Below are 15,010 nucleotides of genomic sequence, written 5' to 3' on the forward strand. Positions count from 1 at the left end.
GCTATAACGACGCCATTTTGAAAAAAATTGAATACACGTCCCCATTTTTCTTTTAGTCAAGGGGCATGCAATTTGTGTTGTGTAAAAGCAACAAGCTAGAATATTGTAACTCGTTGTGTAAAAGTGCTCAAAGGAAAGAAAGAGTTTTAATCCTTAACTAAGATGGCGCGAGTCAAAATAATCCTACTTAGATTTTTTTTTTAATTTTGAAAGTAAATAACAAGACATTTCTTTCTTTAATTATTCGCAATTAACAGAGACCGAGATTAAAAACAGTTCACTTTAATTCGCCTATTTAACAATGCATTTCGGATTGGTAATTTTCCAATCCCTCATCGTGCTCACGGCTTCAGTGTCTATGGTTGTTGTCTATAACATAACGAACAAAAGGTTGGTTCATGTTAATATACGTTTGTTATCCAGAATGATTGATATCGTGCACAATTTGTACACATCCTAATGATGCACTTACTGTCAGTCACTTGCACTTACTGGCATGTTTTCTTTGTCTATTTTTGATGGGAAAATTCAACACTTCTTCCATTTCCCACAATTATTAGTTCCTTATTATCTCTTAGAAGGACTTTAACCTCGAAAATGTGGTTCGTAACATGACAAAGGCCAAAATGTAATTTTTTCATTGTAAATATTTTCAATATGGCCGAGAGTAAAGCCCTTCAAGACCTGGCTAGTACTTAGATTATAAAAATGTTGTTATATCGAGAGTTAAGTATTACACTTACCTCTTTAAACTTTGATCTTACCTTCTTTATAAAAATTAAAAGAAAATCTAGAAAATAACTAAAGTCGAGATGAAACAATCTAGATTTATATGACTTATCTAATTGCGTAAGTCTAAAAGCTAGTGGAAAACAAAACAAACTAGATTTAGATGAGAAAAATAGATTCTAAAGTGACAGTCCTGCCCAACACACGATATAGACTTCGATGCTTTGACTTAAAATAAAATGGCGGTCGATAGTACCCGTCGTTGCCACCAAGAGCGCTGTTTCTAAGGTCACAGCCACTCATATTACTCGTTGGATGTAGATTAACAATACACATTACATATAAATTATCAGAAATTATTTCTAGTAATAAAATAAAACATAAATTAATCTATAACATAATAAAAAATCGAATAAAACCAGTTTTAAATGTAATCAAAATGACATTTTTATAAATGTAGAACAATTTACAAGAGAGGGCGCTATTGATTATTTCGTTGATTTCCAATCAATTGGCGAAATTTCCATTTATTTAAAAAATAAATTTTAATAATAATGTTTGTTTCTATATAGTAATCTTTCATATTCAAATATAATACAAATTCTTGCCTAGAAAATGCTTAAAGGTCGATAAATAAATTTTCTGGACAATTTTAAAAAAAAATTCATTTAGCGCCACCTGGAAGAGTGAAACGACAACAGAGGTTTCTCGTGTGTGATGATTAATAATGTTATATTTGTTATAAAAATTATAAAATTTTGTTAGATTACAGAATAAATCTAGATTAAAAAGAGAATTTGAATAAAATATTTGAAAATGTGTAAACATTATTAACACTATAGGTGAGTATATGCTTGATATGTAACAGGTGGATGATGGGAGATGAGGATGAGGGATGAGAAGGAGGAATAAAAGACTTTGAGAATGGAAGGAGGGATGGGATATGGTGAGGATAGAAGGAGGGATAGGAGATGTGAATAAGATATGAGGATGAGAATAAATGCTATCAATGTAGCTTATATATGCTTAAAATCATACAGTATTCAGATTGTGCAGCTATTATACCCTTATAAAAATATTACTTAATTATTTTGGGATGATATGCAATGATATCACTGGTCATCAATTGATGAAATAATATCAGGATGCCAGTCCACATCATGTACTCAGAATTAAAAACTGTGCAAACATTTTAAAGCTATTTGACAGTAATTCATTGCGTTTCCATCATTTTAAAGTTCTCTTATGCAAATTAAATGATTACAGATGACCTGCAGTTTGTTATTGAATGTCATTTCTTGTCAGTTGACATAAATAATATTAAATGATATGAATTAATCATTGGAAAAATCATAACTTTCACTAACAAAATACATTTTACAATGTTAAGTTAGAAACTTAAATTGTAAAATATAATTTTGGAGTAAAAATGAGTTTAAATCAATCAATTGCTCGTAAATCTTGTTAATTTTCAAGTTTGTAATCTTGATATACACAAAAGCTGCTGTTATCATACTGCATTAAATTTTTATTGTATCAGAATTAGACATTAATCCTACTCTGAATTATCAAGATTTTATTTACAATATGCTTTATGCAGTGCCATAACTAGGGTGGTGCCAGCGGTGCCCAGGCACAAGGCGTAGACCTTGGGGGGGACGTAGAAATGACCTGGACCAAGTTTTATATCATAGTTTTGGGGTGTAGTTACAGAAGCTTGCACCAGGCACATAAAAGACTAGTTACGACGCTGGCTTTATGTAGAGAAAATGAAAAGTTAAATAAAGAAAATAAATGGAGGATGAGACAATAAATAAATAAATAAATAATAAATAAATCCTTCTGAGGATGAGACAAAAGTGAGTGTGTCAAAATCATTTGAGAGTTTTGTATATTGAATTCTGGTTTTATCCAAATAAAACACATTGCATTGGATTTAAACTTACTGATTTAGACAGTTGAAAGTGGAATAGGCTATTCACTCCATTCAAGTTTCAACTGTCTGCAACTGAAGATGGCCCATTAAACAGATTGAAATGCTTTAAACTTCAGCCACTGTTAAAGTTGTATTGATCAGTTTAACTTAGTAACTTAAGTGACTAGTTCATCCTTCTAAGTATTCAAATTTTGTGAATTTGTTTTTATCCATATTAATCTGATGAATATGAATCCAAATCTTGTAGAGTTGCATTCTGCATTGCTAAAATTAAAATTTTTGAATCTGATGTTTTTAATGAGAAAACATATTTTAATTTATTTCTGAGATTGTTTTTTTTACTTCATTTAATTTGTAATTTAATACAAAAATACTTTATTTTAATGGAAGTATAATTTACATTTGTTATTTTTGGCATTTTTTATGCTATGTACATGAAAAATTGTAGGCAATGGCTAGCTTTTGCTGAAAGTTCTGGTTAGATCATTCAAATTAAGCATTCAGGAATCCAGACAGTATTCTGGTTAAAGATGACATAAGATTGGTGGATTAAAATACAGAGGATTAGCACAAAAGGTTATCCAACTAAAATGAAGTTAAATCAGATGGAAAAGTAGAGAATCCACAGGTATTAGGAGCAATAACGCTGGAGAATATACATACATAAATTATGTAATCACAGTTGTTTTTGTATAAATATAGAATATTATGTTGTTTTATTTTATTGTGATATTTAAATTTAATCTCATCTTTTTAAGTTTGTTTTCCTTATAATTAAAATGTACAGTTTTTATGCTTTATAAATATATAGGTCCTATTCAAATAAATTTTATATTTATATTCAACAAAAGTCATTTTCATTCACCCATTAATAAGGTCATATCTAGATAAAATATATATTTTTTTAATGTAATTTGATTTTACTATTTAGTCATGCTGCATGATAGAGATCAATTGGTTGCGACTATAAGAGGAGTGCACGAGGGACTCCGCAAAAGTTACCAGCAAAGTGAGTATATTATATACATTATTATAAATTTGTGCTATTAAAGTATTAATTTTATATTCACTATTGTTATTTTAATAAGTTATATTAACTTAAGTACTTATGTTTCTTATTCTGAATGATTTAGATAAATATATTTGATAGATGGCCAGATAGCCAAGGTAGTTAAGGCATTAATCAGCCTTCCACTCTAGAAAACCTGGAATTCAAGCAGTCAAAAAATTCTCAGGAACTTTTTGAGAGGTGGTTTATCTCAGATAGGTTGGGCCTTTTCCCTCACCACCTGGTTGCCCATTGTAGGCTTGGCTGAACCCACAGTGAATATGATTAAAAGTCTTCCGAGTGCCCATGCAGAAAGAGTGTATATATATATATATACACTTCATATTTGATAACAAATTTATCCTGTGCAGAGGTAACTAACAAGCAGATTCTACTGTATAATATACAGTATATATAAGTTTTGAACCATAAGAATTATGTTGATCTTTGTTTATTCATCTACATGATGTTGAGTGAAGAAGAATGAATTCAAGTTATTTTGATGGTAATGACTTGCAGTCAGTATAAAGTTGCCAAAATTTTTCCAGATATCTCAGGATGCATCAAAATGCATCCTGTTTAAACTCTATAACTTCTCACTGACTGTGTGTTTCTCCTATCAAAACAATTTGAATTTGTTCCTCCTTGCTCAGCATCATGCTTTATCAGTAAAAGATCAGCAGCATTTGGCTATCAGGATAGCAATCGTGATACAATTGAGCTGCTTACCTGTAATTTTGATGATATTCTTGTAAAACTAGAAGAACATCAACCACTTTGTATGGCAAATAATCAACCATTACATCTTGTGATCCCACTTGATATAGTACAAATTTTGTCTGTAATATCTTATTTGTAGGATTCAAACTTCTTGAGATATTTGCATATATTGATTAAAATGGACACCCTGTGTATATTAATAACTTGTTGGTGTGTGACCAACTATCCTCTTTTTGTAAGTTCTGTCCTCCCTCGAAAAGTGTCCTCCCTACATGTTCTCCTTTTTGATATTTGAAGACTAATCTGTAAATTTCCATATTCGATTGATGCCGAGCCAATCCGTTGCATGTAATGTGATGTGATGTGTTTGTATTTGACATGACGGTTCATCAAGGCTCGGTACAGTGCAGCAAGACGCAATTATGAAACGCATGTGCTCTGCACAGGAGACCTCGAGAGAGTGCGTTGCATGCAAGTAGCTTTGTTTACTTCTTACCGAAACATAACACGGCGCACACACATGCAATAGAGATTATTATAGTGTATTATTGTTGCAATGAATAAAATGTTTCTTTTATTTACAATATTTTTTCCTTCAATTCATTTGTGTCCTTCTTTTCATTGTAAAAGAGTTGGTCACCTTAATATTAATATACTGTATATTATACCACCAATGCTACTAATTCACACTACATCCCTGAAGTAATTTAACAGGTTTAAATCCATAACTCTCTTATGAAATCCTTTGAACTATGCATTTACCATAAGTAATTTGATTATTAACTATGTGGATAAAATTTCAGATCTGGGAATTATTTTTTGATAGTAAAGTGACTTTTTTTGACCATGTTAATAGAATTGTTAAAAATTTGGCCATTCACAGAGGTATTCTTTGGAGAAACTTGATTTATGATTACTAAACCTGTACTTTATTCCATATTTTATGTAATGTATTATTAATTTGGGCTTCTGTTTCATCATCTCTGGTATTAAAAGTTGAAAGAGCATTATCAAAAGTTTATTTCCTTTTTAACAAAGTAGCCAATTTACTGTATTTTGACTCTGATTTTATAATACGCCAAAGATTCTGTTTTCTGAAACTAATGGCTTGCTTGACAGAATCTTATTTTATATATATATATATTATATATAATAAGATTCTGTCAAAAGATTCATATATATTGGGTTGTTCAGAAAGTAATTTTGTTTTTTCCATAGAAAAATAAATGCAATATTCTTATAATAAATAAATATTTTATTGAATTATATATTGACCATTTTGGTCAAATACCTCTTGTCATTGTTTCTGGTAGTAGCATGATTTCACATTCATAAAAATTTTATTCGTTGTTTACAAAAAACTGATCCAAGTGATTTTTTACATTGTCATTTCAAGTAAATGTCTTACAGTTAAAAATATTTGTATAGACCGGAACAAGTAATAATCTGAGTGTGCCCGATCTGGAGACTATGGTTGGTGTGATAACACATCCCATCTAAGCTATAACAGTTTCTGACGAGTTACCGAACTTATGTGAAATTTGGCATTATCATGGTAAAACACCACACTTTGTTTGTTGATCAATTCTGACCTTTTCTGTTTGATGATATTACTCAGTTTGTTTACTTGATGGCAGTACACTTTCGAATCAATTGTTAAATTGTCTGGTAAAAGCTCAAAAACAAATTTCTTTAAAATCCAACCATAGAGAGCATCTCTCGTTAATAACACGTGGAACCCATATATCGAGTTTTGAAACGAAACCAATTCGTTTTAAGTAATAATAAACGGTTCAATTTAACAGATTTAATCTCTTAGTGATTTCACGTGTTGTTATACGGCAGATTGCTTCAATCGGTACCTTTATTTTGTTTTTGTTGGCTTCAAATGGCCATCCAGAATGTGGTGTACCTTTGATATTAAAATTGCCAGAATGCAATTTTGTAAACCAGTTTTGGCACTGTCTTCCCCTCAACACATTTTCTCCAAACATGTACCACAATTTTTTTCTTGTTTGAACAGCATTTTGGTTTTTTAGTTATAAAAAAAGAAAATGATGCTTTCGATTTTCCAAATTTGATGGGACACCGAAAAAAACAATTGTACAGAATCAAACTAAATTTTTTACAAATAAGCCTTAAAATGTCAGCTGTTGAAGTATATAATGAAAATGTGGTTTAAAATAAAATTGGCTGGTAAAAATACATCTAATTCTTCTACTAATAAAAAAACGAAATTACTTTCTGTACAACCCAATATATATATATATATATATGAATCTTTTATGGATATGAAAGTTTTATATCTTTGTGTCCCAGCAAGAACTACACAAAGCAAATCATGTTTGTTTAATTCAGAAAACCGCTTAGGTATAACGCAGCAATCTTTTCTTAACTGGGTAGTGCATAATTTAACAGAATTTAAAAGTTTTTTGCATGTTGAATTTTTAAAATTTAAAAGATTATGCAAATCAAATCTCTACTTATAAAATTTTGTTTATTTTAACAATTGTTGTGTGTTATGTTTGTGTTCATAATTCTGTTTTAGTTTTATTTATTTATTTTATGGGGATATGTGTAATTTGGGGAGATTAAATAGCCATTTGATGGAACTGCCTGTAATATAATTTTTAAAAAAAATGGACATTAGGTGTTTGGTTTTAATTTGAATTTAGTGCCCAGTTTAATGTATGCGTGATTCACTCATTATTTAGAAATCTCAGATATAATGATGGAATCTAAGTTTTATATTACCTATAATACCAAAACAAGTAGAAATTTATATGCTTCTATGTAATGAGCACTGATAATTTATTGCCAATTTGAATTGTAAACTTGTAGAGTCTTCCAAAAAAATGTTTCCATTTTAAATTATTATAATTATGTTAATTATAATCCAAGAATGTTGTAACACATTAAAACATTGGAAAACTGTCCAAGTTTTATACTTAGCCATTACAATTTCTCAATGCAGACTTACCCCTACAATTTCTTTGGTCAGATGAGTCATACAGCACACATCTGACCAAAGTTCGAATTCTTCCTACGCTCACTACAGCACATCTGTCGTCACTCCTCCCACGGCAGCCACAATTCTCCGGCTCTCACAGATTACCTCAAATTAAACTTTAGTACTTGATTTTGATAAATACGCAAACATTTTTAGCTTTATTTAGGGGGTCTTCGTCAGGGGAGTTGATATGAACAGATTACTCGTGTTGCGCAATGATGATTAATTCTGATTTTGTGAACCGTTGAACATAAAATGTCCTTTTTTGCCGCGGAGTAACCATTTTCGTTTATGGTGCTTCCTAGAGGTGGTAGACGACAAGACATTTGAATGCAGACGGGAGATGAAACTTGGGAGGTTACTCTGTCAATTGGTATATGTTACATACTTCTCGGATAATAACAAAATTACAGTAATTTAAAATGGCAGCATTCATCTTGGAAGACCCTGCATTTTAGAAAAAAAAAATTGGTTACAGAATAACTTTTTTTAATCCTTTTTTTTTCTTGTTTATGGTGCTTTATAGGTAAACTTTCATTCTGACTGATAGTAATAGCTAGTTTATTAGAAATTTTTTTAGTCATATACATTAGCAAGAAGTTTCATTTTAAGTTTAAAGAATTGATGTATTCCAATGTTATTTCAAAAAATGCATTAATTGAACAGCTTCTGGCAATTATGATGCAGTATGGATGACTCATCTCAACGATATTGAGAAGAGAAAAGAATATTCGAGAGCCATGTTTCAACTTGCAACTACTGCTTGGTTAGAAAAGAATACGAGGATAACTTGGTGCCATCAGACTTGCACGTATGAAAAATATACATAAATTTTGTAATAAATAATATAAAAATAAAATATGATTTTAATATTTTTTAGTGATTATTTTTATGGAGGGAAACTAAAGAGGTTATTGGAGAAATCAAACTTGTGTAATGATAAAACAGATAATTGTATTGATAAAAAGATGTGAGTATATTTATTATTCCAACAATATGATGATTAAATTAAATTTATAAAGTTGTATATGAAATGTAATTTAGATTTTAAATGTTGGACACGGATTTCTGTTACTTTTCTATAGAATTTTGCCACTTGTTGGGAAGATAAAACTGTTAGATGTTGGCAGTTGTTATAATCCATTTTCTGTTTATCCTGAATATCAATGCACAGCAATTGATCTCACACCTGCTGTAGAGGTTTGTATAATATAATCATTAAAATATTTTAATATTTGATTAAAAATTCCATGCTCAGTTTTTAAAATTTTTCAGAATGTTTTACAGTGTGATTTTCTTCAGCTAAAAATTTTGTCTCAACCTAAAGTTTCGAATTTGTTGCAGTCGGAGGCATTGACAGAACTTAGCGAGTGTACGTTTGACGTTGTTGTATTTTCATTAGTTTTAGAATATTTACCGGCACCAAAACAAAGATTTGTGTTTTGTCAAAAAGCATGGAAACTCTTGAAATATGACGGATTATTGCTCATAGTGACTCCAGATTCAAAAAAACAACATTGTAATGCTCCCATGATGAAAAAATGGAGGTTGGCATTGGAACATATTGGATTTCAGAGAATAGCTTACGAGAAACAGAGACACATGCATTGCATGGCCTTTCGAAAGTTATTTGTCGAGTCGAATGATAAAATGGACGACAATATTATACAGCTTCTTAGCATTCCTCAAGATTTTCATCATTATGAAGACAACAGTTTTCATGAAGAACAGAGAGAAAGAACTGAAGAAGAGAATGAAAATATCCAAATTTGTTTTACTGAATTGCCTGCTTTTATAGGATGATACAAATATTTTGAAGATATTTGAGGCTTGTATATATTTGTAAACAGTAACATTTTCATATATTTTAAATTTTAATCTATAGTTTTAACCACTATATTAATAAATGTACAAAAATATATACCCCGTATATTCCGGCGTATAAGACGACTTTTTGACCCGGGAAAATCTTCTCAAAAGTCGGGGGTTGTCTTATACGCCAGGTGTCATCTTATAGGGTGAGTATATCCCAAACTCTATATTTTAACTGTAAAAGTCGGGGGTCGTCTTATACGCCAGAATATACGGTATGTCAAATTCTAACGTATATAATTTATTGAAGATTATATGTATATTTATATTAATGCTACATTTTATAAATGTTAAAATATATTTTTGAAAAAAAATATAAACGTTAGTGATAAATATGGCTCAATATTTAAAATAATTCAACAATTAGAAGTATTTTTTTTCTAGATAACTTTTATGGAATTATAAATGTTTGTAACTTATAGATATACGTACTTAACACCTTACTCTTGCCGAGAAAAAATATATTTATTTGCAACAAACAAACAAACGTTTTCAGCCTGATTCACAGGCCATCTTCAGGCTTGGAATACATTTGAAATTAAAATTCCATCCATGGAATACAAAAATTCAAATTCAAAATTAAATAAGGTATAATCAAAATAAAATATTGAATAACTAACATAAAGCAAAAAATAACAAAAAATATATAAAAATGTAACAAATGAATACGTAAGCATTAATAAATGCAAATTTCTAAGACATACAATAAAACCATTATATTGATTGGTTAGAGCCCTTATTAAACTTCTTAACCATAAACTTCCATGCAGAGGGAAGACTTTCTGCGTCCCTCGCATTAAGACAGCCTTCTTGTAATCTACTTCTAAAAATCTGCAACTTTTCCGCTGTCAAGGCTAATGATGGAGACGATAAAGGCTTTATGATAGACGCCTCATTCTTGTATTGCGAAAGAGTACAAGACAGGACGAAAGAAATAAATAGAATAATAAATGTAGCCAGGACCCTAGGTTACCAAAAAAGTACTATTCTAGGAATAATTAAGAAATATGAACACAACATCAAGAAAGGATGTTTTAAGAATGCTCCCAATAAGTTTGTAAAGTTTACATATAATGAAAGTATGAATACAGTCATGAAAGAAATAGCACACAGAAAAAGTTCGAAGATGCTTATAAAAAGGGCCCCTAATTTATACAAAATCCTCAGGAATGATAAAGATGTTATAAAGGCAGAAGAGAAAGCAGGAGTTTATAAAATTCCGTATGAAAACATGCAATTGGGCGTTAAAAAAGATTACATCGGAGTAACCACTAGAAGTTTAGGAATTAGAATCAAGGAGCATAGTTATAATATCAGAAAGGGGTCTAATGCAACAGTTTTGTCCCAAATGGCGCAAGCGCCAGGAGCTACGGTCAAATGGAATGAGGCGGCCATCATAAATCCTTTATCGTCTCCATCATTAGCCTTGACAGCGGAAAAGTTGCAGATTTTTAGAAGTAGATTACAAGAAGGCTGTCTTAATGCGAGGGACGCAGAAAGTCTTCCCTCTGCATGGAAGTTTATGGTTAAGAAGTTTAATAAGGGCTCTAACCAATCAATATAATGGTTTTATTGTATGTCTTAGAAATTTGCATTTATTAATGCTTACGTATTCATTTGTTACATTTTTATATATTTTTTGTTATTTTTTGCTTTATGTTAGTTATTCAATATTTTATTTTGATTATACCTTATTTAATTTTGAATTTGAATTTTTGTATTCCATGGATGGAATTTTAATTTCAAATGTATTCCAAGCCTGAAGATGGCCTGTGAATCAGGCTGAAAACGTTTGTTTGTTTGTTGCAAATAAATATATTTTTTCTCGGCAAGAGTAAGGTGTTAAGTACGTATATCTATAATGATTTGCTGAGTGCTTTATAATATTGTTTGTAACTTATATATGGCTTAAGCTGTAATTATTAATAAAATAAATAAAATAGATTTATCAATTAAAATTCTTCTTTGAAATACTGTACTCATTTTATACACAATAACAACTTTATTATAACTTTTGTGTTTGTAAATGTGACCACTGAAAAGTAAGTATTTCTCTTTCTGGATTATGGTTTAATTTGATCTTCACTACTTCAATTCTGTTGTATAGAGAATATTATCTTGTATGTAAATTATAGTTTGATATATCTGAGAATAATGTTAAAATTACATATTGATATATTAGGTCAAGAGAACAATTACACCTAAAAATTAAATGTTTGATTGTGACCAGAGCTATAAAATTCACATGGAAAGAAATTGAAGCCAGTACCATGATTAGCATCCCTCCCTGCTCTGGAGTTTTATATTTGACTCTATATTGTATGCATATATACAATAGAGCCAAAAAATGAACTGATCTTTGGCACAGGTATTTTGCGGCACCATCTTCAAAGTAAGCTCAACAATTCCATACCCACTTGTCAAAGTTCTGAAAGCCATTTTTTTATCACATCTTTAAGGTCTTTTGTCACCACAGCTTTTATATTCAGTTTCCATTGGTTCATATGGGTAATGAATATCCAATGAAGAAGGGAGTAACAATGTTTTCTCATCTCTTTATTCCTGTGTCTCTGCAGACTTATCTGTTCCTTAAATATAAGAGAAGTTGAAGGGTTGCTACATTCCAGTCAGCAATAGAGGCAGAAGTTACAGCGAACATAAATTAAACTTGTATAACCCTAGCCATAAATGAGGATTGGTTGGCATTTGGCAATGTAAAAGTTTCTCTGAAGCACGCCTTGAAGATGCATTAACAGTTTGTTTAAATTTATTTGTAAATAAATATGCCAACAAATTTTTAAATTAGTTAATCACATCTTATCCAAATCCAAATAAATCATAAATTCAATTGTAAATGTAGCAAACAGCCAGCCAGATGGCCAAGCGTTAAGGTATTACAAGAGATTTGACTCAAGTCTGATCCATATTCCTATAATTTAGCATGGCAGTATGAATTCAGGGGTATTGTTTTCCTTCTCTTGCCTGTACCATTAACAATATTATGGGTTGTGCCTAATGGGCATAATTGTGGTTGTGTATATCTATTGTGCTGGTACCTCATGCCAACTGTTAATTATTTATTAAAATTAATAGGAAGATATGAAGAGTGTGAATACCTCAGTAGGTGAGTAATTGGTTTGGGTGATAATCACTCTTCTAGATGAAATTTGATGTTATTTATTGACATTATATATTTTGTAACATGTAAAAAGATGTAAATTGTATTAATTTCCTCAATGACAATTAAAAATGCTTTTTTAAGGATAATTTTTCTCAAGAAACACATTTTTCTTTTATGAGGAATGCTCAGTCCAAAAGATGTGTGCGTTGGTATCTATTCACCAAACATTATTCTGTTATATAATGATTTATTTGGTGATTTATTAACATTTATACAAAACTTATTTCAACCCTGAATAATAATAATTATGTAAAAACACTGATATAATTAAACTAGAAAATGATCAAAATTAATTTTTGGTATTGGAGGTAGAGTGATAAATTACTTTCTCACTATAAATTATTGACGCTGATGATCTGATTTATCCAGCCGATGAACGACGAAACTTTCACGTAAATTCCGGGCACGTCCTGTCTGCCGCAGCCGAAACCCCACGACACGATTCCCGTCAGCTCGTAAAATCCGTCCACTTCGCAAACTAAAGGTCCTCCGCCGTCTCCCTGAATGCATTTAAATTGTTTAAGCCACTCGTGTCTATCTTGTGTAACCGCAGAAAGTAAATAAATTACCTGACAGGCATCTTCGCCTTCTTTGCCACCTGCACAGAAGCTGCTAGCAGGTAGAACAAATAACTTTTCTGTAACTGCATTAATTTGAACTGTACATTCTCTTTCATCAATAATTGGCAGTTGTGCTTGTCTGACTTTAAGTGCTATGGGGCCAGCTGAAATGAATTATTTGTGTTAACACTGGTTAATTATAAATGGATATATTCGGTCTTACCTTCTCCTTGGTATCCGTATCCGGTTACGGTGCATAGTTTTCCGGCCTGCTGAGTGACTCCTCGAGCAGGCAAGCAGATCAGGCAGATGTTTTTGTTTAGTTCTACCGGCGACTGTAGCTTCAAGAGTGCGATATCGTTATCTAAGGTCTGACTGTTGTGATTGTGATGGATGTAAGTAGTGATGACTCGCTTTGTTTCGGATGTTGACTTTCTTTGTTTCTGTTGTGTTAGATCATTTTCACCTGCCCTAATGAACAGGGCATCTCCATTTCTCACAATGCTGTAAAGAAACATGTTTAAAGTTACATCATAAAAAATAAATGAAGGTTAATTGATGTTGTGAAAACCTACTTGGTTATGCAATGTGCTGCTGTTAAAACCCACTGAGTACCAATTAAGGCTCCACCACACAGATACTGATTTTGAGAATTTATGAGAGCAACCTTAAAGGAGAGGAGTGTTTTAAAATTTGAAAATTTTAATTAAAATTATAATTAATTACTTACCTGCCAGCACCATTCTCCTGGTAGAGAATCGAGGCCTCCGATAATCTTTGCCTGCCTTCTATCCGTTCCTTTGATTCCGCACATGTAAGGGTTCGGTATCCGCACACTGGGAGCTGCCAGAATTTATGCAGAGGAATGCAAATTTAAAAACTGATTAACATGTAGAAATTATGTAAGACAACTTTGCTTTATACTATAATTAGAATTGTAAATTACCTTTTATGTTTGTATGAATTGTATAATTGGTGATTCGAGAAGGAGAATGAGGTCGCCGGAACATCTGCTCAAACCTGTTTACCTCATAAATAGAAACACAACAAACTGTTCCAGGTGTATTACAGTTGAATCGATTATATATTATATGATTTTTTACACACGTGAATCGAAGAAGGGTGTTGATACAGGTACCGGGACACATGTACTCAATGGGAAAGTTTGCCTTGTTTGGTTTCACTTTCGGAATCGGGGTCGTTGGTAGGGTTGATGGGAGAGTTGTAGGCTTGATCCGTTCGACAGGCGTGTAACAACAGATCGTCCCTGCTGGGCAATCTGTCGTTTTCACTATTAATAGTGACGGTCTGTTGCACATTCCACTTAGCAAAGTGGGAATACAGTTTCCGGGACATGGGTTTATAGGTGGGAGGGTGGTTGTTGTGGTTGGAGGAACACAGCATTTGCCACCGTCTGCACAGAAATATTCGTGTGCCACGTGGTCGCATAACAGACTGAAGAGAGCCGAAACGCAAGTCCCCGGGCATAAATCCGGTTTCGTTTCCGAAATGGTTACATTTTTAGAACAGCAGTCTTTGCCCTCTTGGCTGCAAACAGTTTTAGCGATTTTCTCGCACGAGGCACTGTGACGTCTGTCCACACACGATCCCGGACAAGATGTCAATTTACTGTGACTGAATGGGTGTGACGTTGGTTCGACGTGGTGCATAAACAACGTGGTTGTACTCGGGGTTGTAGTAGTGGCATTTTCGAATTCTTCGGGTAACGGGGGCGACGTCACTACTTCGGTACCAAAAATCATGTCTTCGGCCACGCAGCATCTCGAATAATCGTCGTCGCACTTGACTTGATCCAAGACTCGATCGCATAGGAAGGATGCGAAAAGATTAACGCAGTCACCTGGACATTTTATGTTCTGTATGCTTTGCTGTGCATCTGGAAGATGATAAACCAATAATTAAAAAAAATACGTGGTTTGCGTTCCTTCAATAC

The 15,010-nt window shown here is 32.1% G+C and overlaps 2 protein-coding genes across 2 annotated transcripts in view; one reads left to right on the plus strand and one right to left on the minus strand.

Annotated features, from left to right (window-relative positions):
• Positions 1-1,433: 1,433 nt before the first annotated feature.
• Positions 1,434-9,457, plus strand: Samtor (S-adenosylmethionine sensor upstream of TORC1). The gene is made up of 6 exons (XM_067280686.1): positions 1,434-1,571; positions 3,597-3,674; positions 8,110-8,254; positions 8,324-8,413; positions 8,529-8,643; positions 8,719-9,457. Exons 2-6 carry the CDS (start codon positions 3,599-3,601, stop codon positions 9,244-9,246), a joined length of 954 nt encoding a protein of 317 aa, XP_067136787.1. The 5' UTR covers positions 1,434-1,571; positions 3,597-3,598; the 3' UTR covers positions 9,247-9,457.
• A 3,371-nt stretch (positions 9,458-12,828) lies between these two features.
• LOC136984089 (transmembrane protease serine 9-like) overlaps positions 12,829-15,010 on the minus strand; it is a 29,291-nt gene continuing 27,109 nt past the window's right edge. The window contains exons 11-16 of the mRNA XM_067281017.1: positions 14,003-14,953; positions 13,787-13,899; positions 13,632-13,723; positions 13,280-13,560; positions 13,066-13,220; positions 12,829-12,996 (exon numbers count right to left, since the gene is read on the minus strand). Of these exons, the coding sequence (XP_067137118.1) occupies positions 12,829-12,996; positions 13,066-13,220; positions 13,280-13,560; positions 13,632-13,723; positions 13,787-13,899; positions 14,003-14,953 (1,760 nt within the window). The remainder of the gene's footprint in view (positions 12,997-13,065; positions 13,221-13,279; positions 13,561-13,631; positions 13,724-13,786; positions 13,900-14,002; positions 14,954-15,010) is intronic.

The sequence above is a fragment of the Centruroides vittatus genome, unplaced genomic scaffold, assembly GCF_030686945.1.
Source record: "Centruroides vittatus isolate TY-2023 unplaced genomic scaffold, ASM3068694v2 contig_120, whole genome shotgun sequence".
Classification (NCBI taxonomy): domain Eukaryota; kingdom Metazoa; phylum Arthropoda; class Arachnida; order Scorpiones; family Buthidae; genus Centruroides; species Centruroides vittatus.

What these genes read in the sequence shown, in the direction of transcription:
- Samtor (XM_067280686.1), top strand. Translation starts at nt 3,599, where the DNA reads ATGCTGCATGATAGAGATCAATTGGTTGCGACTATAAGAGGAGTGCAC. An exon ending in TGGTGCCATCAGACTTGCAC is followed by an intron (nt 8,255 to 8,323) that starts GTATGAAAAATA and finishes AATATTTTTTAG; the next exon opens with TGATTATTTTTATGGAGGGA. An exon ending in ATCTCACACCTGCTGTAGAG is followed by an intron (nt 8,644 to 8,718) that starts GTTTGTATAATA and finishes AAAATTTTTCAG; the next exon opens with AATGTTTTACAGTGTGATTT.